The following is a 24,522-nucleotide window of genomic DNA, read 5'->3' on the forward strand; positions in this document are numbered from 1 at the left end:
AGGAGGGTTGGGGGAGAGTGGGGGCCAGGACACCTGCCCAGATGGGTGTGTCTTGGGGGACACCCATTCTCTCCTCCTTCTCCAGCTCTTCCTGGTCCTGAGGGTGGCGGTTCCTCAGCCTTTCCCTGCTGGCGCTTTATCTGTCCCTCTGCCTCCTGCCTGAGAGGCATCCCTCCCACTCGCTGGGGAAGTCACCCAGGCAGGGGCGCACACCCTGTGCTCGCCTCTCGTGTGGAACTGGCTTCATTAAATCTCACAGCCGCCCCTCCGTGTACAGACAGCTTTCCCTGAGACGTCCCCTGGGTCATTATTTCTCCAAACGTCTGTCTCGCCAAGGTGGTGGACTTCGTTAAGAGCTGTCTGGAATTGTGACCATTGCCAGGTGCCCTTTTCTCCGGCTCTGTGGGAAGTGAGGGTGAGAGGCGTCTGCAGGAGAGAACTCCTCACCCGACCTCCCTGGTTTCTTTTGGGGCGTTTCTTATCGTTGCCTCTGGCTGTAAAGCAGGCTCCACCTTCTGCTTTTCCCTCCTTGCCTCCCTCGGCCCTTGCTCTCTTGGGACTTCAGATTTGATGAGGGCTGAGGTGGCGACTGAGGGCACTTGAGGCCTGACCCCAGTGGGTGCTGCTTGGAAGCCTGGGGTTGTGAGGGCTCAAAATGATGGGTTCGGGAAGGAGCTGTGGAGGTGGGCTGGCACTGGGAGGGGCCGAGCAGCTGGCTTCTCCAGAAAGCTCTGATGCTTTTCTGGGTGGAGCAGCTTCTTGCTCTGGAGAAGCGGGACGTTCTGCATGGTGGCTGCAGGGACTAGCCCTGGTTGGGGACTGGGGAGGGGTAGGGACCACATCTAGCTCTTGGGAAGGCTGAGCAGACTGTCAAGGCTGCAAACAGGCCGGGGTTCCGCTCAATTCAATATGCTTACGAAGCGCCTTGCTCCATGGGCCCTGGCTCACACTAGGCATTAGGACCATGGAGATAAAAAAGACCCTATAGCTCTCATTACTGAACTCCTACTGTTAAGTGTTGGGCCCTGTGCTAAACCTCTTGTTTACATGCGTCGTTTCATTTAATGTTTATGACAACTTTATGAAGTCACTGCTCTTATCTCCCTATTTTATGGATGAGTAGTGGAGACTTGGTCCCACAGCTAGTAAGTGGCAGAGCAGGGCTCAAGCCAGGTCTCCTGACTCCAAAGCCCATTCTCCTGACCACGATGCTCTGCAGCCTCTGTTGACTCTGACCCAGACCCTCCCCTTGAGGGTCTGATGGTGACAGAGGTGTAAGCAGACGGTGGGTATGGGGCATTGTGATGTGTGCAGGGAGAGAGGTTTGAACCAGGAACAGAAGTAGCACAGAGCATTTAATTATGTCAGAGAGGCCCGGGGAAGGCTCACAGAGGGGGTGGCCCCTGAGTAAGCCACAGAGGGGAAACCAGATTCTGTCTGGCACTCGGGGAAGAGGCCAACGCAGGCTGCAGGTCAGTGCGCTGCGGTGGGGAGTGGGGGGCTTTCATATGGGCAGGGTAATTCCAGATGCTCTCAGCCCCCTTCTGCCCCACTCGCGGGGTGGGACTGGGTGAGGCGGAGCTGACAGACTTCAGCTCCAGTCCTGCTCAGGGGGTCATGGCTGGGACAGGCCGGCAGGTGTGGGGTGCTGCCCCAGGGGCTCCTCTCCTCAGTACATATGTTCAGCAGGTGTACCGGTGGCCAGGCAGCCCTGAGAGCGGGGGGCTCTGTGGATGCCCGGACTGTGTGTGGACTCTGCCCACCTGGGTGAGGCCGTAGCTGTTCCCACACCCACACCCACTCAGACCCAAGAATGGGGCTGCCATCAGAGCAGCCCTGAGAATTCTTTGCACCATAGAGAACAGGGCTGGAAGGACCGTATGTCGCCCAGAGGAGGAATCTGAGGTTCAGAGAGGGGAAGTGAGTTGCCCCAAGTCACACAGCCAGTGAAGAAGCAGATCAACCCCTGGGTTTCTGGTGTGAGCACTACGGGGTTCTCCCCTCATTTGCTCGCTCCCCTGGACTCCTTTCCAGGCTGTGTGTGCCCTCCTCAGCACCAGCCGTGTGTACTCACCCACACACGTCCACTCTTGCCGTGTCTCCCTCACACCTGGTCATTCTCTCGGGATCCTCTTAGTCCAGGGCTTTGTTCTGGAGAAAACTGAAATGCGATTGTCAGTTGAAGAAGGAGCAGAACCCACTGATCAAATTACCCCCCAACAGGCCCCTCACACACACTCAGCCCACTCTCCCCAGCCCTGGTCCCAGCAGGTCCTTGCTCCTGCTCACAGCGAAGGTGCCCTGGGGATGCTCTGCTTGGGGAGTGGGGTGGAGTGGCAGAGCAGCACCTGGTAGATCTGAGAGACTTCCTGCAGGAAGTTTGGAGTTGGGGGCTCCACGTTGGAATCACAGAGGTGTGAACTAGAATCCTGACTCTATCACTTATAAGCTGTGTGACTTTAGGCAAGTGACTTAACTTCCCCGAGTATCAATTTCCTCATTAATAAAGTGGGGGTAATAATACAACCTACCTCAGTGGTTCCCAAACGTTGCTATGTGTTGGAATCACCTGGAGATCTTTAAAAAATGCTGATGCCTGGCTTCCAGCTTCTGACCTTCTGATTGCATTGGTCTGGGGTGCAACCTGGGAATCAGGATTTGAAAAAACTCCCCAGGTAATACAAATGAGCAGCAAAGCTGGGAACCACTGTTACAGGGTTTGTGGGGGATTAAAGGAGATAATGCAGGCACCTGGGGGGGGACTCAAAAAATGGAGATGATTGTTTTTTATCCATCTCCCTGCTTCTCACTCCATTTATTGTGGGGTCTGGAGGGAGAGGGAGGGTTTTCATTGTCCTGAGGACTGATCCTGAAGTGGCTCTTGGTGGCCCATCTTTACTAGAAAAGCCTCTCCCTTACCCCTTTCACTGTCTCTGCAGCCCTAGGGTAGGCCTCAGTCTTCCTGACAGGCCCCTGGAGCTCATGATTAGACTGGGGGGGCCTAAGAGGGGAGCTGGAAGGAGCTGATGGCGCATGAGCAGGCCTCCCGTGAGTCTCCTGGTGGCTTTGGAGATGGAAGCCTTGGTCCCCACAAAGGCCTCTGGGAGACAGAGGCCCAAGATGCTGGCATGTGCTACACCTAGTCTGCATTTGGTGGCCTGATCTTGGGGGGCTCACGGGAGGGTGTTCGTGGAGACAGAAGGCGGGAGGGGCTTCCTCTTTGCAACACTCAGCTCTGTTCCTTGGCCCTGTTTGAGGCTCGGCAAACCTGAGGCGGAGGCTGTGAGGGAAGACACATTTCCCCTGATTCCTCAGCTGTCCTGACAGGAAGTTGTGCATCACTGGGTTGACAGGAAGGAAACAGCTCTGCTGTTTGGACAGAAACAGAGAATTCTGACTGGGGCTGAGGGAGAAGGTGTTTGCTTCTAGAAGCCGTTTTGTCCAGATAGAAGGACTCTTTCTCCCTCAGGCGATCGTTCCCTGTTTGTTTTCCTTTGAATGACAAAGATTGAATTTAGCTAATGAGGAGCCCTGAGAGGGAAGCACCAAGGGGTCCTGTGACATTTTGGAAGGTGGAAAGCCTGCTTTTAATCAGTGTCTTTGTTACCAGCTCCCTGCTTGGGGGACCTGAAAAGTAACAAAGCTTTTTGTGATCTCACATGCCACTTTTCCCTCCATCCACAAACCATACCTTCGCAAATGCCTTTGGTTTCTCTTTTTACCACCCGAAAAACACAGTGAATCTTTTAATAGCACAGGCCTTTTGGATCTCTAACCAATTGGTCACCAAATCCTATCCAAAGTGCACTCAGAATAGATGCTTTTAATAAAATATATTCCCTTTAAGCCGGAGTAAACCTGTGAAATTTGTACATTTCTTTTAGAACATCTCTACAAATTTTACAATATTGAAATCGCCACCCAATGACCTTTCAGGAAATACTAGATAAATTACAAGAGACAAATAGACAAACCCAACGGAGAAGTGCAATTTCCAGCGCTTTTCCTTCCAGGTTCTCAGGCCAAGTCTTAGAAATGCCTGACTCCCTGTGCGCCCCTCCCCAACCCTGTACCCTCCCCTGGCAGGAGCTGGTGGCCCGGTGCCCTCTGAGAGCCATTTGCAGCTCCAAGAGGCAGCTCTGGTGTGTAGCTCCTGGCACCTTGTCCTGTCTGTGTTTGTCTCTGTGCTCTACCGTTCAGACATTTCCACTGGTGGCTAGAGCACCTGCAAATGCTCCTGGGGGTGGCCGGGGACTACTCTGGAAAGACTCAGGTGCTCTGCTGCTGGATCTGCCCCAGGCACATGGGAGGGAGTCCTCGGCCTCACCAAGTGAGAGCTGAGCTAGGGTCTGAGCCCAGCGACCCTCCTGGGGAGCATTCTCCGAGTCCAGGCCAGCCCTTGGTCACCTGTGTGTGGATCGTCCACTTTGTGGATTGCCTGTGGGGTCCTTTCCACCCCCAGGTCAGGTCCCCACTGTCGTCTCGCCTCACTGGGCACCTTCCTTACCAGTTGGTGGTGCTCAGGGGATGTAAACCAGGTGTAATATCCTATTCATCCTTTGTGTAGGGAAAACAGAATTTGGAAGGGAAATGGTCTATAAAATCACATCACTTAGAGCCTCCAAGGGTCTTCTGGGGACTCACTGCTCCTATGGGTTATGGGATCCACTCCCCTTCCAGCGCGGGTCCCCAGAGACTTGGAGCAGTGATGGGGTGTGTGGCACAGCCTCGCCCTGCTTCCCGTGGGCTGCTAATTGCAGTTTACTCGATGGCAGTGGCTACGTGTTGACAGGTTCCTTTCATGGATTAGTGAACTCAGTAACCAGCCCGGCTGCTTTGCCATCACCATTCAGTGACCTGCATCCTCGTCAACTGGAGGCGTTACTCAGGTCCCCTGGATCTCAGCGGCTGTTTTCCCGACAGATCACACCTCACATGGCTCTTGGTTGTGGCCAGAGACCTCACCGCCCTCCCACGTAGGGAGGGAGGGAGATCAGAAAGAACGTCGGGGGTTAGAGAGTATGTCACGTGCTGCTGGCTGGCCCTTCTGTAGGTTAAGTAGCTCCATGAGGAAAATAAACGAGGCCCTATCGATGCTGCCCAGGGGTTCACTCACTCCTTAATTTGATAATTAATTCCACACACATTAATGGAGTTTTTCTCACAAACTAGGCGCTAAGCTAGGTGCTGGGGGTGGGGGAGAAACCTAAAGATGAAAAAGACCTGGTTCCCACACTCAAAGAGCTCATCGCCTGGTAAACAGATTCTTAATGCACTTAGATGTTCCCCTAGAGAGGCCTGGTGTACGTGGTGGAAGAGGCAGCTTGGGAGGGCGGGGCAGTGGGAGCAGTGAGCACATATCTGGGTCTTGAAGGTTGACTAGAAATGTGCTAGGCCAAGAGAGGACGGTCACTCCTGGCCCAGTAGCATGTGCAAAGGCCCCGAGAAGTGAGAGTGCTGTGCGTTTTGGAGAAGTGTGAATAAAAACTCAACATGGCTGGAATCCATGGTGCGAGCAGGGCTGGAGAAGTGGGCAGGGGTGAGGGCATGCGGTGCCTTGCTTAGGGGACCCACCTTTGTCCTAGAGGCTGTGGGGAGCCACAGAAGGGATTCAGGCAGAGGCACAATTTGTGTTTTATGTTAACTGCTGTGGAATCGAGATGGTATCGCAGAAGGAGCACTGCAGCAGGGGTCTACGGTGCTAGATTCTAGCTCTAGATTCTAGATCTGGACCTAGCAGCTGGGTGACCTTGGCCAAGTCAGGCCTCAGTGTCCTAGCTTGTACAATGAGAAGACTCGAAGGCCTATCCCAGCTCTGACATTCTCCACACCCAGGACCACCTCTCTTTTTGGCCCCCATGCCCTTTGCCCAGCCACCTCTGACTGTCTGACCTGTGTCTCCTGGCTGTCGCATGCTCAGCAGCTGGTGGCAGCTGGAGGAAGAAGGGCGAGTCCTCCAGGAAGAATGTGCACTCCTGACCACCGCAGCTAACAGACTGGTCTTTTCCAGCCCTGCAGGAACACCTCTTCTCCCTGGCCCCAGCCCACCTGGTTCCCCACAGCTTACAGCCCTGGGCCCAGCTGGGTTTCTTCAGTGACACAGGTCACTCCCCTGGGCCTAAGCCCCACGTCCACCTGGTCCCAAGTGACAAGAGACAGCTGATGTGGAGTCGCTGCCCGGAAGCCATCTGTGTGGGGAGATGTCGGTGCCTTTGGCCGGTGCAATCTTTTTCCTTTACTCTGACCCACGTTTTAAAAGCCTCGTATGTCATCATCTGCAGTGGTTGCCTGGGAGCCCCAGCATCCACTCTTCCTGCCCAGGGACCCCTGGAGCCACTTCTGCAGGAGGCTCTGAAATCGCCTGTGGCTGGAAAGACAGGTTTTCCTCCACAAGCATTGTTTGTTCTGTTACCTCTTCCACTTTAGTGCTAGAGCTTCTCTAGGGTGAAGGGCCTGGAGGAGGGGGTGGCTGGAGTTTCTGTTTTCCTAGGTCTTTGATCTCAGCTGTTATATTTAAAGGCTTCAACAATGGGTTCTAAACAAATAAGTATCTGTTTAGTCAGTGGAAAGGAAATTAAAGGTGACTCAGATTTCCCCTCCCCAGTTCTAAGTACTGTTTACTATCTGAAAGATCAGACCTAGAGTGGAGTAATTTTGATGATTCTCCTCTCCTTGGGAATTTGGCATGCTATTTCACTCACTCATTCATTCATTCATTCATCAAGAATTTATTGAGTACCTACTACTCAGGCCCTGTGGGATGTAATCGGGACAGAGAGACAAATAGGGCCCGAACTCTGCCATGAAGCAGCCCGGAGTCTGGGGTGACCACCCAGCCGAAGCCCAGAGGCTGTGGGATCTCAGGGTCTCCAGTGCAGAAAGTTTTATTCAGACCTGGAACCTTTAGCTGACGATCCTAAACTCTGTTCCTGGAAAAGAGGGCAAGCGAAATAGTGCAAGAGGGAAGAAATGTGGGTGAGGAGAGAGAGACGAGAGAGAGATGGAAGAAAGGAAGGAGCAGACTTTCCCCTGAGAGGGATGCTGCAGACGGTCACAGCTCACAGCCACAGTCAGGAAGAACCCAGTGGAGGGAAAAGCCTGTGTTCTCTCTCAGCTCTGCCCTGGCAAGCTGGGTCGTAGACTGGTCACTCCTTACTTGTGCCTCAGTTTCCCCATCTGTAAAATGAGGCTTTGGACTAGAGGATCTCGGAGATCTATTTTGAACTAACATTCTGTGACCAGGACAGGGCATGGTAGCCATGGGGCAAGAACTCAAATAAAGGCCCTTCGAGTAGAAGACATGGTGTTCCTCTGGCTTCTCCCATCTCAACCCTGAGAGACACCCAGATGGGGCCTGTGGAAGTCCTGCCATCTCCTTGCCAGCAAGAGGTGCCTTCTGGCTGCTCTCTCAGCTGAATACTAGAGGGAAGGTTCATGTTTGTATATTTTTCTAATGTGGACATACTCTTCTTGGAGTTTCTTTTCTTTTTCTTTCTGTCAGTAAGGCCACTTGAAATGCTCAAGGCTCAGGACTGCTCTTCATGGCAGACACACCTCATCTGATACACTGGACTGCATTGGCCAGCCTGCCTCCAGACGCCCTCAGATACTGTCCCGCACGCCTGGCCACGGGGCCATGTCAGACCACTGAAGCCACAGGGTCGTTTCCAAAGGGCTCCTCTGCAGCTCACACTCATCGATCTATAAAGAAGACAATGTTAGAAGAATCGGGGTTCCTAGCTGTGCGACCTTGGGTAATTGCTTAAATACTCTGAGCCTCAGTTTTCCCGTCTGTGAGATGGGAGTGGCTCTCCGTATCTCCCAGAGATCAAATAGGAGACTGCGCAAGAAATGTTGTGTAAACAGGAAAGCACTAAACTGACATCCAGGACACAATGATTCAGTAGCAAATATATTCTGATAGTCAGCCCTCTCCATGGTTACAGCCTCCTCTGTGCTGAGAAATTCAAGCCACAAAGGGTTAAGGCAGGCTAGGCACATGACTGAGATTGTCCATAATTGACGGAATAAACCTTAAAGGAGTGAAGTGTAATTGCAGTTGATCCAGGCACTCTGACACTGCCCTGCTAAAAATAGTGTCTACTAATAATTGCTTTGATCTAGCAAAATGATGCCTGTCCACGAGCCCGGGAGCAGGGACCCTGGCAGAGGGTCTGCTAACCGTGGCACTGAACCCCAGCCCTCCCACTGTACAAGGTGGGTGTGGGAGCTGGCAGACATGGGGCAGAAGGGCAGGGAGGGGCCCCCAATTCTCTCAGACCCTATGGCAGCAAATGCTACATATATAGGGTGATCATCTGATGCATTGTGTAAACTGGGACACTTCTGAGAGTATTACATTAATAATTACTATTCGTATTAATAATTACACCAGGCAATAGACATCAACTGGACTCCCCTGGGCAAACCAGGATAGATGGCCGCCCTATGGAGAGACTGTTTTAAGCTCCTGGGAACCCTTGGGTGGTAGAGCATCTCCACATTCATTCTCTGGTCTTCCTCACAATAACTCTGGAAGGAAGAAAGGATTTTTACTCTCATTTAATGAATGTTACAGATGGTGATGGAGCCAGACCAGTCCAGCGTGGCCTTTGGCCTGGCTTCCCTGGTGGCTGGCCACGTGCAGGTGGAGGACAGCTGGTCAGAAGCGGGGAGCCCCTACGGCTGGCAAGCAAATGGAGCTTGGAGGGGGAGAGCCCGCAGCTCCGGTTTCAGAAGAGCAGCAGAGAGTGACCACGTCCTCAGAGAGCACAGGGCACAGTCTCAGTGGGGGCTTTGCCCGGGGCTTCTCCACTCCTGAGTTTGGCCTCAGAAGACTCCTCCACTTACTCAGTGATCTCAGCCAACTGTGTAATCACTCTGTGCCTCAGTTCCTCTTTTGTCAAGTGGGGACAATAATTCCTTGTTGTGAGGATTAAGTGAGATCTTATATGGAAGTGGGTAGACTCAGGGTCTGATGTATCACAGATACTCAGTAAATCCTTGTAGAGTTTGAATCTGGAGCGAGTTTCCAGGAGCAGTATCCTTTAGGGAAGCGTGGGGATCCTTCTACCTTGAAAGAGCTTTAACTTGAACCAATTAGGGTGGGTGAGCTCCTGCCTTGAGATCAGGACTGCCTCAAGTTCTTGCGGGAAGGAAGAGGAGAAAATAAATACTTGGAGGAATTCAGAGATTCCCGACTCCCCTAGGCCGTGGATAATCTACTGAATGCACTGTGTGAGATGGGGGCCGCACCCAAGGACACTCACTTTAGGCCTCGTGATTCCTTTGAGGCTCTGGACAGACAGGCAGCCCATGTCATGCTGCAGCTCTGGCCTTCCTCTACGTCCACGGCGGAGCTTGGACATGGGCAGGAGACATGGCTAGTGGGGTGCCCCATCACTGGAACTGATGGCACCTCAGAGCAAAAGGTAGGCAGGTTGGCAACAGTGTGGTGCCAGAGAGCTAGTGAGTGAGAGAGTTATAAAAATGCCATGTTCGGCCTATTAATAGCCCATGTTTGGTCTCCGCCACTTCTATCAACATCGTCCATCACATCCAAACAATTGAAAAGCCCATGCCAAATGGCTAGGAGTTAACAACGCACGGCTGTGCTGAGTTTCTGAAAAACAGTATTTCCATTTCTTATGCAGCACTGAAATGCCAGTTGTTCCATGCCAACTGGTTATTTTTCCAGACCATTTCCCTTTATTTATGTTTCAGCTTTGATATTTTTAAGCGAAAAGAAGATGGAGAACCTGGAGTAGGTAATTATTATTTCTCCTGATTTGCCCTTGAGTGAGCCATAGAAGAAATGATCATTCCCCAAACCTGAATTTAGTACTTGCAGAGGGATGGGCGAGGAATCAGACAGGGGTCCTGCCCCTTTCAGGAGTGTTCAGGCTGATGCACAGGCAGAAGAGGGACGTGGGAAAAATACCGGCCCAGCCCTTGGAAGACTTAGGGCAATATTAGCCCTTTCTGTTACTGGTGTGTGGCCTTGGGTAGGACAGAGGCCCTCTCTGGGCATCAGTTTCCTTTCCTGTAAAATGGGAGAGTTGGACTAGCCGGCTTAGAAGGCGGCTTCCAGCTAAGTCTCTGCGTTTGGTGGAGGACTTGCTGTCTCACGTTTATTGGCAAGAGTGTGGGTGTAGAAGTGTAAGGAAGGTGATGCTGTCCTCAGGATGCTGCTCCAGGAAGCCTGGAAACGTGGCAGGGGAAACACGGACAGGGCTGTTCATTATCTGGGAAGCTCCAGAACAGCCTTCAGAGGTGTCTGTGGAGCCTGCCAGCTGGGTGTTTTTCTCACCATATGTGATTTCTGGGCATCTTAAAATTTTCATCTCAAACATTGCCAGGCTCAGGGGATGATTTTGCTCCTTGTAGGGATGGAGATGGGTTTGCCTCTGGGCCCAGGCTGGGACTGGGCAGAGAAGTCCACTCTGGAATTCTCTGATGAGGTCAGAAGGGACAGGTGGGGCGATGGTGTTGCCCTGCCACCGTGGCAGCCTCTGGTGCAGACAGAGGCAAGAGCTGGTGGAAGAGAAGAGGGAAGAGGAATTGGAGGGGGTGATGAGGCTGAGAGATGAAAGGAGGGTACTCTGTAGGCCTCGCTTTGTGTCTTTAAAACCAACACATGCTTCTCTCTGGCTATCAGCTGATGTGAATCAACATTCTTATTGCAAGTTATATTCATCTGAAGATGAATTTACCCAGTTCATTGCAATTGGTTGACCACAGCTCCTCCAGAGAATATGGGAGTCTGGTGTGTGCAATGGGGCAAGATGGGGAGAGAGAAGACCGGGACTGGGCTGGTTCGGTTCTAGGCAGAAACACAGTGTGCACCCACAGTGTTCTGCACAGCAAAGTGATTTCCTGCTGTTTTATTGGTTTAGGGGCCAGATAGGTTTTAATAAGAGAAAATAAAACTCCTTCAAAGCAAGCCATCCAGAAAGCAGTTATTTGTTTCAAACGTTCTAGAACATTTAAGAAAATGGGGGCTTCTGGAGAAAGAAGCTGAAGGGAATCTGGGGACCATGGTCTTGGTGCGGGGAGCAGTGGATATTTGCAAGGAGAACCCCCTCACGGTGACGGCAACCTGAGCAGCCTCCAGCAGGGCTCTGTCACACCTGGGGGGTAAACAAAGGTCAGTGGTTCTCCATCACTCAGGCCCCCAGGCTTCCAGGGTGGATGCTGGCGCTGGGACAGGAGACCTTCAGGATGTGCCCTTCCCGAGATGAAGGCGTGGTCGGGACCTTCAGAATGAGCTGCATAGTGACAGGTGTGCATTCATCAAGGCAGGAGAAGGCTGAAGGGGCTTTTTGACACCACAAGAGGAATGTAATTGCTGACTGGCCAAAAGCACTCGCATTCCACAAGCAGAGAGGATGCAAGGTAATCAGGAGCAGACTGTTTATCGGAGCAGGAAATAGAGTGGCTATGAGAGCTTTGGAGGTGACTTCCAAGACAGGGATCTAGGCTTTTGGAGAACACATAAATTCGGGGTTGTTCTATTTTCATTAATAGGGAAGACAGGGTGGGCAGGAATATCTACCCTGTGACCACAGGCCTGGGGGCCCCCAGTACCCAGGTTCTAAGCTTTGCTTCAACATAGGCTAGTGTTTGATAGGGGCTGAGCCAGCCTCACTGGGCCTCAGTGTCCTTATGCAGAACGAAGGGTGGGGGACTATCTGATCTCCAAGGGCGCCTCCAGGCCTGGCATTCTGTATTTTTATGGGTGTTTGTTTGTTTTTTGTGTGAGGAAGATCAGCCCTGAGCTAACATCCATGCTAATCCTCCTCTTTTTTCTGAGGAAGACCGGCTCTGAGCTAACATCTATTGCCAATCCTCCTCCTTTTTTTCCCCCCAAAGCCTCACTAGATAGTTGTACGTCATAGCTGCACATCCTTCTAGTTGCTGTATGTGGGACGCGGTCTCAGCATGGCTGGAGAAGTGGTGCGTAGGTCCCACTAAGCCATGGGGCCGGCCCTTTTATGGGTGTTTGTCTCGAGGAGAAGCTCCCTTATCGAGGACTTTGGCGTAGGCACCTATGATGCGACGGTCACAGTGAGGCTTCACAGAGGCATTTGTTTGTTTAGCCTCTTTGGGGGTTAAGCACCTGAGAAAGCTGAAGCCAGATCTTTGAAAAAGTCAGAGCCTTCCAAAGTAGAGATGGGCTGTCTTGAGAGGAAGTGAGTTCCCTGTCCCTGGAAGTAACCAAGCAAAATATGAAAGACCACCTGCCAGGAATCTTACAGAGGAGAGTCAAGGGCCATTTCACTAGACAGCTTTTAAGTTTCCTTTTGACTCCTAGATTCTGGGGCTCCACTGCTCATGTGTTGACTGTTTGACGGTGTCTTCTCAAGGCTATGATGGTGGCCCGAGCCTTCTGAACTTCTTTCTTGTGCCGCTAGGGCAGCAATTCTCATCCCTGGCCTGCACATTAGAATCACTGAAATATTTTTTAAAATGTCAGTGCCCAGGCCTCACTTGCAGAGATTCTGATGTAATTGTTCTGGGGTGGTGCCCTCAGTTCTAGAAGGCCTGGGCTGTTCGTGCCTGGCAGGCTTCCATTCCACCCTCATACTGCCTGATGGGGTGGGAAGATACAGCCCCCCTCTGGTTTCCTTCTGCCTTGGTATAGAGCTCACAAGTTTGAGGCTATATTTGCCCATCCCCATTCATTCACCCAACAAACATTTGTTAAGTGCTTACTCTGTGTCTGGAAGAGTTCTAGGTGGGCCAACTTTTGGCTACATTAGGAAGAGCAAGTATGAAACTGCCTTAGAAAGAGCTCATCATGTGTATTTCTACCCCCCACACTCAGCACAGTGCCTGGCACGTGACAAGCACGTAATAAAAAATTTGATTGAATTGCGTGGGATCTTTGCCAATGTTGTAAGTGGGGCCGGAAAATAAATCACAAGCAAGCATATAGTAGAGAATTCATGATATGCCAGTTCCTCTCTGCTCAGATCTTGTAAAGGAAACCAGCTTCTTAATTGGAATTATGTTTGTGTCCTTAGGGGTGACCCATCTGACTTGATATTTGGTCTCCCAAATAACCTTTCCTTTCCTTCCTTAGGGCATTGCACAGCGGGAGAGCCAGGGCCTGGGGAGGGTCATTTCCTCTTAATTGGTGTCCTGGTCAGCATGCTAGCTTCACTAAACATTAGCAGACCACCCTCTGCTCAGACCCGAATGCCCTTGTTATTAACTGCATGATGTCCCTCAGACATCAGGTTCCATCTCCTTCTGGGAGTGACAGAGTGGAGGGCCACAGAGAAATGCCCCAGGCCAACTTGACTTGATAAGTTTTCTTTTGAGACCATTGGCTTCCTTCACTCCACAGGCATTTCCGGCCTGCCCGCCTACACCATGCCTGGGCTCGGCTGCTTGCAGCGATGATGCAGCCCCCTGGCCCTGACCTCAGGCTGCTCACAGTGTGTCATGCTAGTAAGTGACCGAAGTTTAACGGTGACATGATTGGGGCCTCATCAGGGAGCAGGCAAGATGGGGGATGAGTCCCACGTGGCAGGCTGGCCCTGGAAGGGTGATGTTCAGATGACTGACGTCCTGTGTGTCAGGAGACTCACTAGGTGGGGCCAGCACAGGCCTTTGGGTCTGACTTGCCCGGGTTTGAATCTGGCCTCCTCCTCTTCCTCGCTCGGGGACAGTGGGCGAGTGGCTGAACCTCCCTGGGCCTCCAATGAGGTCGTTCTGAGGATCTAAAGCAATTATAACAGTGCCCAGCCCATGGTGAGCGCACGATAAATGTTAGCTGTTATTTTTATCATGTCCCTTTAGTTTTCATGTATTTGGAGATTCAGGATGAAAATGTCTACCTGCTAGACACATCTCAAAATTTTGCTCCCTTCGTTCAGATAGTCAACATTCAGCTAATATTTATTGACCTACTATGTGCCCGACAACATCCTAGGCACAGGGGGTAGAGGTGGACAAACGAAAATGACAAATCCTGCCCTTCTGGGGCTTCCATCCCGGCGGGTGAGAGACGGCCAACAACATCAGTGAGTAAACGGGGCTTGGAAGGTGATAAGTGCTCGGGTTACCCCAGCGGGGTCAGTGGCTCACAGGGTGACACCAGGCAGGGTCTGTCAGGAAGGGTGTAGAGCCAGGGCAGGCTAATGGGGTTCTTGGTGCTGAGGTTGCACTGCATAGCATCTAGGCAGGAAATAGAGCTCCCAGCTTCTATGGTGGGTATGAGGATCCCAGGACTGAGGATGGGGCTCTGAGAAGCCATCTTCCCGTGGGCATAGGTCACACCTCGCTCCTGGCCCTGCTCAGCTGGCTCACAATGTCCCTGCCAGCACTGGGACAGGGAAGAGAGTGTGGATGATTTAGCCTCAGCTCCCTGCCCACTGGGAATATGCCTCATGCATCCCCAGCCGTGGAGCAGGGGAGCCAGGGCAGAAGCTCCATGTGAGAAGGTGACTTGGGTGCAGAAAAGGCAGCAGGATGTTCAGCCCCATCTCCAGCCCCTGGGACCTGATAAAGACGTGCCCTCACCCACACAGTGCGCTCGGGAAGGTAGGAAGGTGCCTGAAGCTTGGTCTCTGGTATCCAGGCTTGATGCTCAGCTTTGGCGGGTGTTGCAGGAGAAGGTCTCGTGCACTGCTCTCTGCACAGCCTGTGTGGAGAGCCTGCAAATAGCATCTTTGGTGAGACGGTGCTCTCTTGGCCGTCGGGTTAGTCTGCACTCCTCACTGCACAGTCAGGATGTAGGGTCAGGTTCAGGTTCAGTTGCCTCTCTAGGGTCACCTCCTCTGGTCCTTGTCAAGCCCTGGTCATTCAAGGAGCCATTTGCAGGTCTTCTCTCTCAACCTGGGCTTCCTGCCCATTTCTGACTGTCCCAGCCCACTCCTCCTCCAGGCCCTGCTCACCTGCTCCTTCATCTGCCTGGGCCGGGGGTGGAAGGGGTGGGGGAGTCCCCGGCATTTTGCAAGTAGCCAGCACAGAGCCTGGGCATGGTTAAGTGCTCAGTAAATATTTATAGTGTGACTGGATGAGTGAATGAATGTTGGGCCCACAGTAGACTGCCAGAGGTGTCTTTCTGAAATGCCTGGGAGCATCCTGGTAAATTGTTGCAACCCTACAATGTTGGTATTGGAGGTGCACTCAGCAGCGCCCAACTGAGGACCAGCTGAGTTTACCTCCACTGACATCTGTGAGAAGAGAAAAGGTGTTTGGCTACAAGATAGTGTGAGCTTTTCTTTGTGTGAAAAAAGAGTGAGTTTTTTCATATGCATTATTTCACTTCATCCCCTGACACCGATGAGTGTAGTGAGAGTGGGTCCGGTTAGACCAAGCTTGCACAGAAGGAAACAGAGGCCCAGAGAGGTTGAGTGACAGGTCCAGTGTCACACAGCTAGTAAGCAGCAAAGCCATGACTTGAATACTGGACTTGTGATTTCAAATCCTGCCACCTTGTTCTGTTCGAAGAGAAGATGGCATGACTGAGTTTTGTTGCTGACTGTTTCCCACTCACAATCATGTATAGAAATGCTTGGGAAAAGGAAAAAAAAGAGAAATATTTGGAGTGTCCCTGCGACCTGTGTGTATGTCATGGCCAGTGTATGCCCGGTGCCATTGGCCATTAGGCTTAGCTGAACTTGAGGGACTATTTGGTTCAAGAGTCTCATTTTACTGGGGTGACTGAGGCCTGGAAGAATGACGTGACTTGTCCAAAGTCAGGCATTTACCACCGAGGAGGCCGCGACCCCCTGGGCCCTCGATGCCAAGCCTGGGGCCCAGCTCCAGAGCCCTCTTGGTTTTGAAGCATCCTGGCTTCCTGGAACTTCTCTCTTCCCAGGCCTGTTGGAGATCTAGGGGACCTCTGAGGCCTCCAGGGTCCCCCCTCCCATCCCACTGTGACAGCTTCACCTGTTTCCCCTGCTCTCAAGCTGGACAGTCCAAGGATGCAGAGGGTCTGCGTGATTCCACTCTGGACCGTGAATGACCAAAACAGGATTCCGGTGGCTGCCTACTGGTGGAGCCAGGCTGGGCAGTTGCTCTGAGGATGCCAGGAGGAGCCGTGACTGTACTTAAATCAGGCACTCAACCTGAGAGGAAGAGCCTGAGCTAAGAGGTGAGCATGAGGACAAAGATGTGGAGCGTGGATGAGAAGGAGAGGTCGTGAGAAAGGGGCAGGAGAGGAGTGGCGGAATGGAGAAGGGGGCTTGGCATCGACGTGAAAGCACCAGGGTGAAGAAAGGAGCCGCGTCTCCGTGGAGAACAGTAACCAGGAATGCGGTCTTCCCTGCCAGGGGATGAAGGTCTGGCTTTAATTTGCATAGCATTAATTAGCAAGAGTGTCTAATTAGGACAACCATTACAGAGCCACAGTATCAAGCTGATGCTGAATATCAATCAATTTTGGAGCTTTTCCATGAAATTGAAGGGAAAGTTGACCTTATTAAACAGAAAAGATTTCTAACTCAATTATTTCCCAAATTGAATGCACAAAATGTAGATCTTAATTCAGTGAATACAGACTGTAGATGGAATCACCTCTTACCCTTTGGGGTTTCCAGCCAATGACAAAAATCACGAATGGATGATGTGTGTGTACACACACACACTGTGGGGGTATCAGCCTGGGTGGGGAAGGCACCTGCACTTCCTTACCTCGTGAAGCTGATATTTTACTCCTGTTCAGCGGCCCTCCAGGACTCTGCCTGCAAGCATAGTTTTCTGTTATTTCCAAATGTTCCAAACAATAAAACACATTTAGAACTTCAGAGTCTCTGGGAAGATCTACCGTAATCATTACCATTCTGGCCTGTCTTTGGAAGCTGCAAGGCAGGCCAGGAGAGCAATTTACACAGCTGGCTCAGAAGCCAGGGAACACGCTCCGCGCAGCCTCGGGGGAGGAGGGGCTGGAGCAGTTCTGAGAAGCCTCACTGCAGACACACGAGGCCAGCAAGGCATGACCGGCAGGGCAGGAGGGGGATGCTGGTGCACGGGCGGGGTGCGGAACCTGGAGGCAGACGGATCTGGAGTAAATCTTGGCTTCTTCAATACTGACTTTGCCATTGGTTGGCCATGTCTTGGACAAGTTAGGTAACTTCTTGGAGCCTCAGTTTCCTCCTGTGAAGGGCTGGACGGAACAGGGACCACATGGATGGGGGCATCTTGCAGGAATGTGGTCCACCCTCCTACCCTGCTAGGAATCTCCTCCGCAGCACCCCTGATGGCTGTAGCCAGCCTGTACTAGGATGACAGGAACTCACTGTCTCGTGATGGGAGGCTAGTTCATTTTGAAGGCAGGGGTGAAGGGGAAGCATGGTATATAGAAAAATCTGATATATAGCTAAAATCTGGGCTAGTTGTGTGACCTTGGAAAAAGCACTTTGTCTTTCTGATCCTCAGTTTCTTTATCAGTAAAATGGAGACGTTATAACCTTGACTGTAGGGTGAGGAGTTGAGATAAAATGTGTAGAAGGCCTACTCTGGGACCTGGTACACAGTTGGTACTCAATAAATGTTAGGTAAAAATAAAAGTACCATTCTTAAGTAGTTTCAAGAAGCACTTATTAAACCCCAATTGCACTCAGAGCAGCAGAGGTAATACAATATAAATGTAGTATTGCCTGGATTCTGGTGGACTAATGAAGTCCACCAGAGTCAAATGAAGAGGAATAAAGTCATCTGAGGTGTTTGAATCTCTCTCCCAAGCCCCAGGGTCAGAAATGGCCCCAGTCCCTACCTGGCAGGAGTGTATAATCTCGTGCTGTGAGTTGAGTACCCTGACATTTTATAGTATGATATTAGGAAATGGGCATCAAGTAAATGAAGTGGTATTTAGAAGACAGGAGCCTCATGTTCGTTGTCCCTGTGGAAGGGATGGGCTGGCGGCTCCTATGATTTCGCACAGCCATCCAAGGCAAGGCACTTGCCACGTCATCAAGATGAACTGTTCCATCTATGTGAATGTCTCTTTCTAGCAGTCCAGGGCTCAGATTTAAAAAACACACACACAAACTTTTCTGATTATAAAAATAGTGTATTCTCATTGTAGAAATTTTAGGGAAAAAAGAACAATAAGAAAAACATTCCCCTACCTTGGGTTATTTGATATATTTTTACAGTCTCTCTTTTTTTTTTTTTTTGGTGAGGAAGATTAGCCCTGAGCTAACATCTGTTGCCAATCCTCCTCTTTTTTGCTGAGGAAGATTGGCCCTGGGCTAACATCTGTGCCCATCTTCCTCTACTTTATATGGGACGCCACCACAGCATGGCTTGACAAGCGGTGCATGGGTCCACGCCTGGGATCCGAACCTGTGAACCCTGGGCCACCGAAGTAGAGCACGCGAACTTAACCACTACGCCGCTGGGCCAGCCCCCTCACAGTCGTTTTTTACATTAAAAAAGTAAAAAATTTAAAACTAATTAGAAATATTATCATCTATACAGTTTTGGGGTCTGGTGTTTTCATTTGATATCATATCACGAACCTTTCCTCATGTCTTCAAATATTTTCTACATGGTTTTAAGTGGCTACATAGTGTTCCATCACTGGCTGTACTCTAATTTACTTAACCACTCTAATATTTTTGGATATTTAGGAATAAATGGCTTTAAAAAATGACTCCCATCTGTTGGGATATACTTCCTAAGCATTCCTGTGTATTAAGGATTATTACTCTGTTATTGAATGACTCTGAGTTGCAGGGGAACAGGGTTGACCAGCTGACTCCCTCCCAGCCCTCTGAGTCCCTTTTGGCCCTTGGATGCGAGTGAGTAGGAGGAGAGCAGGTGTGGCTGGTGCCCCCACCACGTGGGGCATGGCAGCTCATTAGCCAGCTTTGAGTTGCTGCCATCACCCAAAGAACCATATCAATTTCAAGCTTCATTGGAGTTCAGGCAGCAAAGAAAAGATAATTCAACATTTTAACAAACAGAAAACATTTCTAGTCCAGCTTGACTTCTTTGACATGTTTTCCAGCTATTAAGAGTGGTTAATGGTTTATTGTTTATTGATATGTGATAGAGAAGGCAAGGAAATCTGTAAAGTATCAAGCATCCCCACTGACCCAGTGCACAGCTTGTCTCCCCGTGGGGCTGGAGCTGGCCAAGGAGGTCGCACAGGCCAAAACCACGAAGCAGGTGGGAGTTTCCTCTTATGTAAAGGCTTTGAGTTTTAGAACAAAAGGAGGAGACTCAAAGGAGGCAAGACAGCATCTGGCCTCCTTTCTTTACCTCTTCCTCTAAAAATGATGGGAATAGACTTGGATTCCAATTTCAGTTAATTTGTGCCAAAAGAAATACATTAGAGGTTGAAATGTGCAGCTGATCCCAAACCCTTCCCTGGGGAGATGTGATGCTCCCCAGATGCCTTCAGGCCCCTTTGAGAAGAAAGTTATGGTCATTTCTGGCTCAGAAACAGTGTGAACTGTCCCCACTTGATTCCTGTGGGGAGGTTTGTCTTTTCCTGAAACAGTGTGAGCATCCCTGAATTCACCGCTAGCTGTCTTAAGCACCATCTAGGTCTGTGGTTTGGGTAGTATTTCAGGCTTCAAGTAGTGCTGTCAAAGACTGGAACCTTCTTGAGGGCTAGAATTGTGTGCTGTCTTTCTTTGTACCCACAATTGGAGGAGCACAGCACAGTCCCCCCCTTAGTCATCTCCTTCTGTGTGTGCTGAGTAAATGATTGCAGGCTGCTCTTCATTAAACCGTAGAACGTGGAAGAGGCTAAATGAAAAGTGGATTATGTTTAGACCATTGTCAGGGCAGCACAGGATGGAGACCTTTCCCCACAGCTGGATGACCCTGCACAGTGTAGAATGTTGGAGTTTGTGTATAAGCCAGATTGTAATCTTTTGGTGGGCAGGGGCCCTCTATAAATATCCTATAGCATCTGTTGGACATCTAGTAGGTGCTCAAGAAATGAGAAGTGGTTGAAATTGTCATGAAAGAAAGAAAGAATGAATTAATGAGCTACTTCATTAGTTCTCCCTTGGATCCCCAGTGCTAGCTTGTGGCTGGGACAGAGTGGGCCCGAAACTGTATCAAATAAATGAATGGTAGATTGACAGACACCAGGGAGAGCTGCTGTCTTTCCATCTCAGCCTGCAGAGGGTGGTTGAGAGCATGGACTTGGGCATCTGGAAGTCGTAGGTTCAAGTTCAAGCCCTCTACTCATTCTAGTGGTTGCCATATTGGACACCACTGCCTAACCCTGCAGATCTCAGCTACCTCTCACTCTGTCTCTGAAAACTTTCTTGGACAGTGATGTCTCCCAACCTTGAGCCCCACTACCTCCATTGTAGGTTTCACTTGGCAATTAATCATATCCTCCCTTTGAAATACCTTCCATTATTGTCTTGTGTAATTTGGGTCTGTTTAAATGGCCACTTCTCACGTTTCTACTCTGTTTTCCATTGGAAAGTGGGCCTGAGGGCTTGTGGGCAGTGCTCTGAGCTTGGAGTTAGAGGCCTTGGCTTTGAACTCTGGCACAAGTTACTCACCCCTCTGAGCCTCTGCCTGCAATATCTATAAAGTTAGGATAGAGGCCAAGGACTGTCGTGATGACGGATGAGGACAAATATGTGAAACCATCTTATAAACTGTCAGGTGCTTTACAGAAGTCAGGCATTGCTATGATTATCAGCTCCGGGAGCACAGGGACTGATTCTTTTGTGGCATGCAACTCTCAGGACACGCAGGGCCACCACAGGTGAGTGCTCAGAAGTGCTGCCCAGCTCTCATCTGCAGCTTTGCTCAGGGCTGTGTTCCTGTCTTCCTTGGGGACTGGAAGCCATCTCTACTTCCTGGCTTCCAAAGGCCCAGGAGGGCACCACGTCCCCGACCTGGATGCCCTGAATTTGTAGAGGATGTGGAGGAACTGGTAGTAGTAGCCGACCCTTACATGGCCACACACTAGTCTTTACATATACGAATTCCTTTATTTTTCTCAGCAGGCCCACGAGGTAGGTACTAATGTTGTCCCCATCTGACACATGAGGCAACCGAGGGCAGAGAGGTGGAGCAAGCAGCCTAAGGTCACTTAGTAAGTGGCAGTGTCAGGGTTTCGACAGGTGGGCTGGCCCAGAGCGGAGGCTGCTATCCACGTGGGTTCTCTAACCTGCCATGGGGCTGGAAGACTGTAAAGAAGCCCAGGTGGTTCACCCCGCCTCCCCCATCCTCATCAGGAGGGACCCTCAGCGCCCTTCTCCTGCCCAGGACCCCTCTTTGCTCCCTGCTCAGCCCCTGTCTCTCTCCAGGAGCTCCTCTACCACCCTCCCTGCCCTTGTCCTAAAACAGGAGATGAGAGCAGCAGCCAGGACATTTGAATTCATTCCTGAAAGAACTCTGCATTGTCAGAGATGGAAGGGGCTTTGGGAATCCTCTGGTCCAGGTTTGTTAAGAGAAAAGAGAGGCCCGGGTTGGCTCAGTATTGATGCCCAAACCATATAATAGCAGCACGAAAAAGAATTATGTTCATATGACTTATGAGCGTGGAGGCAAAATTCTAAACAACACATCAGCAAACCCAATCTAGCCATGTATAACAAACACAATACCTCACGCGCAAGCAGAGCGTGTCCCAGGAATGCAAATATGATGGAACCCTAGAAAACAGCAGCTCAGGGGCAGCTGCTGAGCCCTAGCCGGCCCAGCCCAAGGGTTTCGTGTCTCAGGCTAACTCTGTAACTTACCCTGCTCCCAGGAGGGGCTGGTGACAGTCCCTCCATTGCCCCTCTTCCCCCTTTACACAGCCGCAGAGTGAAATGAGATGCTCCACTCCTGGCCCTCCCTAATTCTGTCTTTCCATTTCTCCTGCAGGATTCCATGTTTTCGTTGGCCCTGAAATGCCTTATCAGTCTGTCCACCATCATCCTTTTGGGTTTGATCATCGCCTATCACACACGTGAAGTCCAGGTAGGTGCCCTGACCCTCACCGCTTCATGCACTGGTCGTTCCTTTCACCTTGCTCTGGGCTGAGCCCATCCCCACCCCAAAGCCCATCCTGTAAGCAGCTACTCGGGTGATTTTATAAGATGGTGTCCAAGATGGTGGCTCTTCTCTTTTGGTTTGGACCCTCATGGGAGAGGGAATTGTGAGGCTGCCCTGTGGCTTTAGAACAACTGTGACATTATCTTCATTTGGGGATCCCAGAGGTAAACGTGGCTTCATGATTTGGGGGCAGTCCTGCACAGGATCCTCGTTTAGCCCCACTGTACTGTGAGTTTTCTATCTCTTGCTGGATTCTTTCTGAACTTGAGCCACTGTACCCTCCCAGTGAGGCAGACCTGCCTTGTGTCCCACCCCCCCCCCCCCCCGCCACAGACATACACAGACACACACACGCGCACACAGCACCAAATACCACCAGATATCTGTATTTCTGAGTGGTGTAGTCTTTATCCTCGCTGGATCCTGCCAGGCTGGGACGAGTCATTTTCTAGATAGAATAGACGTCTTCTGTGGTTGAGGAGGCCACTGTTTCTTGCTGCCCAGGAGTGACTTGGCACCCAGAGAAATATTGGCCAGGCCCCCGGGGTGCACTTCCAGTTTGGCCACCATAGGGAGGATGGTTCCACCTGGGCTGGGAAGGGCAGGCAGGAGTGAGCAGATCTGCAGCATCTTCTCCTGACAATGGGTCTCCCCATCACCCAGCCCGTCAGGCTGACGTGCTCCACTGGGGACTTGGTCGTTCTAAAATATCCAGATGTTTTTTCTCACTCTCATGAGAATCTGGAAATAATCCCGGTGCTTTGGCTGGAGGAGCACAGATAGATCCACATCTGGGCAGCAGGCGAGAGATTGACAAAGACCAGAACTCCGAGTCAGAAAAACTGGGGTCGCGTCTCGGCCATGACCTCTTCTCACGGTGTGTGTTTGGCCAGCCCTGTGATCTTTCTGGGCTGGAACATATGAACCTTTCTTCGTCTGGAACCTGGGGGGTTTTATTCCACCTTTTATGGGTTTTTGTGAGGATGGAATTAGGAGTGTACGAGAAAGTGCTCTGTAAACTGTAAAACACTTTCAAATCTCGCCCCTTTTGTTACTCAGCATTTTCGGGGCTGGTGGCTACACAGACAGATGCGGATGTGAGCACCTCTTCCTCCTAGAGAGTATGTCTGCTTTCCTGCTGAGTGTCCAGGGGCTGCTGTGGCTGGCCTGGGTGCAGAAGCCTTGGCTCCAGGCCACCTTGGCAGGGGTCCAGTCTGTCGATGACCAGGACACTAATCTAGAAGGCTAGGACTCTTTAGTCTTGAAGGGTCACAGGTGCTTAGAGAGAGGTTGTGCTCTGAGGGCTGAGTCCCAGACGCCACCAAGCAACTTCCATCGTGGAGTCTGAACTGGACAGAGCGAGTGGGCTTGAACCCAGACCATTGTCCAGTCAACCCCAGAAAGGAGCCAGGAATCCAGGCAGGAGGAACGGGGGCAAGGAACCAAGATAGGACCAGGAGTCACAGTCTGGGCTCCAGGCAAGGTTTCACCCCACCCCAAACCAGCTAGGGGACTCAGGTAGTCCCTCAACCCCTCTGAGACCCCATGTCCTTAGTTGGGGGAGTCTCTATTACTATGTATCACCTGGACCTGTGTGGAAGGTGTCACACAGGCCAAAGACAAAAGGCAGAATCACAAAGCTCCGCTGTGATGCGGGCTTGAGGGTAGGGGAAGAAGAGGAGCAGTTCCCAGCCTCAGCCCCACACTATGGTTCTGCTAGGCCTGATTGCTGCTTCTCTCTGCTCCAGGCACTGGGGCTGCAAGAGCCAGGCGTCCCTCCTTCTGATTCTCTTGGGGTCGTTGTTCCCAGCCCAGGGCCTGCAGCCTTAGCCCTCAGATCTGATCTGGCCCGGCTGCAGTTGTGACCTCAGTTCTGACTTGGTGGCAGGGCCATGTTGCTGACAGCCCAGCATCTAGCCAGGTACCCTTTGTCCCATGCTCAGCTCCCAGCCAATCTCTGCTTCGTCCTAATGATGGGCAGTAGAGGATGCTATGTCAGTCACTTATCTTGGCCTGGCACTCACAGTTTGGAGAAATAAAGGGAAATCAGTGGCACTGAATCCCGGCTCACACTTCAGCCTGAATGACTTTGGGTTGGTAACAAATTCTCTGGGCCTCACTTTCCCCATCTGAAGTATGGGAGTCATATCACGCACTTTGCTGAACTCTTAAGAGGGTTGATAACAGTGGACAGTACAGAGTGGGCTTTCATGAGATGGAAACTGGTCCTTTTCCTGTGACCTCTGCTCTACTGCTTCCAGCTGGGCCTCGTCCATGCACAAGCTGGGTCCACCACATGCTCACTGTCATGACTGCCCATACTGGCAGGTGGCTGGACTTCCTTCTCGCCCTGGCCTGGCCCTGCCTGCACTCTCAGCTCCCATTGCCTAGCGCCTTATCCTACCTGGCCCACCTTCACGTGAGGAGTCACCGGTACCTGGCTCCCTCTGTGCCTCTTACCTTTCCAGTAAAGTTCCTTCTGCACATAGCTGGACCTTCTCCTGCCAGAGGGAGATGGAAGGGTTTGGGCCCAGATAGTCAGTG

At 51.2% G+C, this 24,522-nt stretch overlaps 1 protein-coding gene across 2 annotated transcripts in view; it reads left to right on the top strand.

The window, feature by feature from the left end:
• KCNN3 (potassium calcium-activated channel subfamily N member 3) overlaps positions 1 to 24,522 on the top strand; it is a 147,532-nt gene that overhangs the window by 22,869 nt on the left and 100,141 nt on the right. For both annotated transcript variants that reach the window (XM_014791920.2, XM_004436116.3), the window contains exon 2: positions 21,808 to 21,903. In XM_014791920.2, the coding sequence (XP_014647406.1) occupies positions 21,808 to 21,903 (96 nt within the window). The remainder of the gene's footprint in view (positions 1 to 21,807; positions 21,904 to 24,522) is intronic.

The sequence above is a fragment of the Ceratotherium simum genome, chromosome 2 (genome assembly GCF_057802395.1).
Source record: "Ceratotherium simum simum isolate JZ-2026a chromosome 2, ASM5780239v1, whole genome shotgun sequence".
NCBI classification, from domain to species: domain Eukaryota; kingdom Metazoa; phylum Chordata; class Mammalia; order Perissodactyla; family Rhinocerotidae; genus Ceratotherium; species Ceratotherium simum.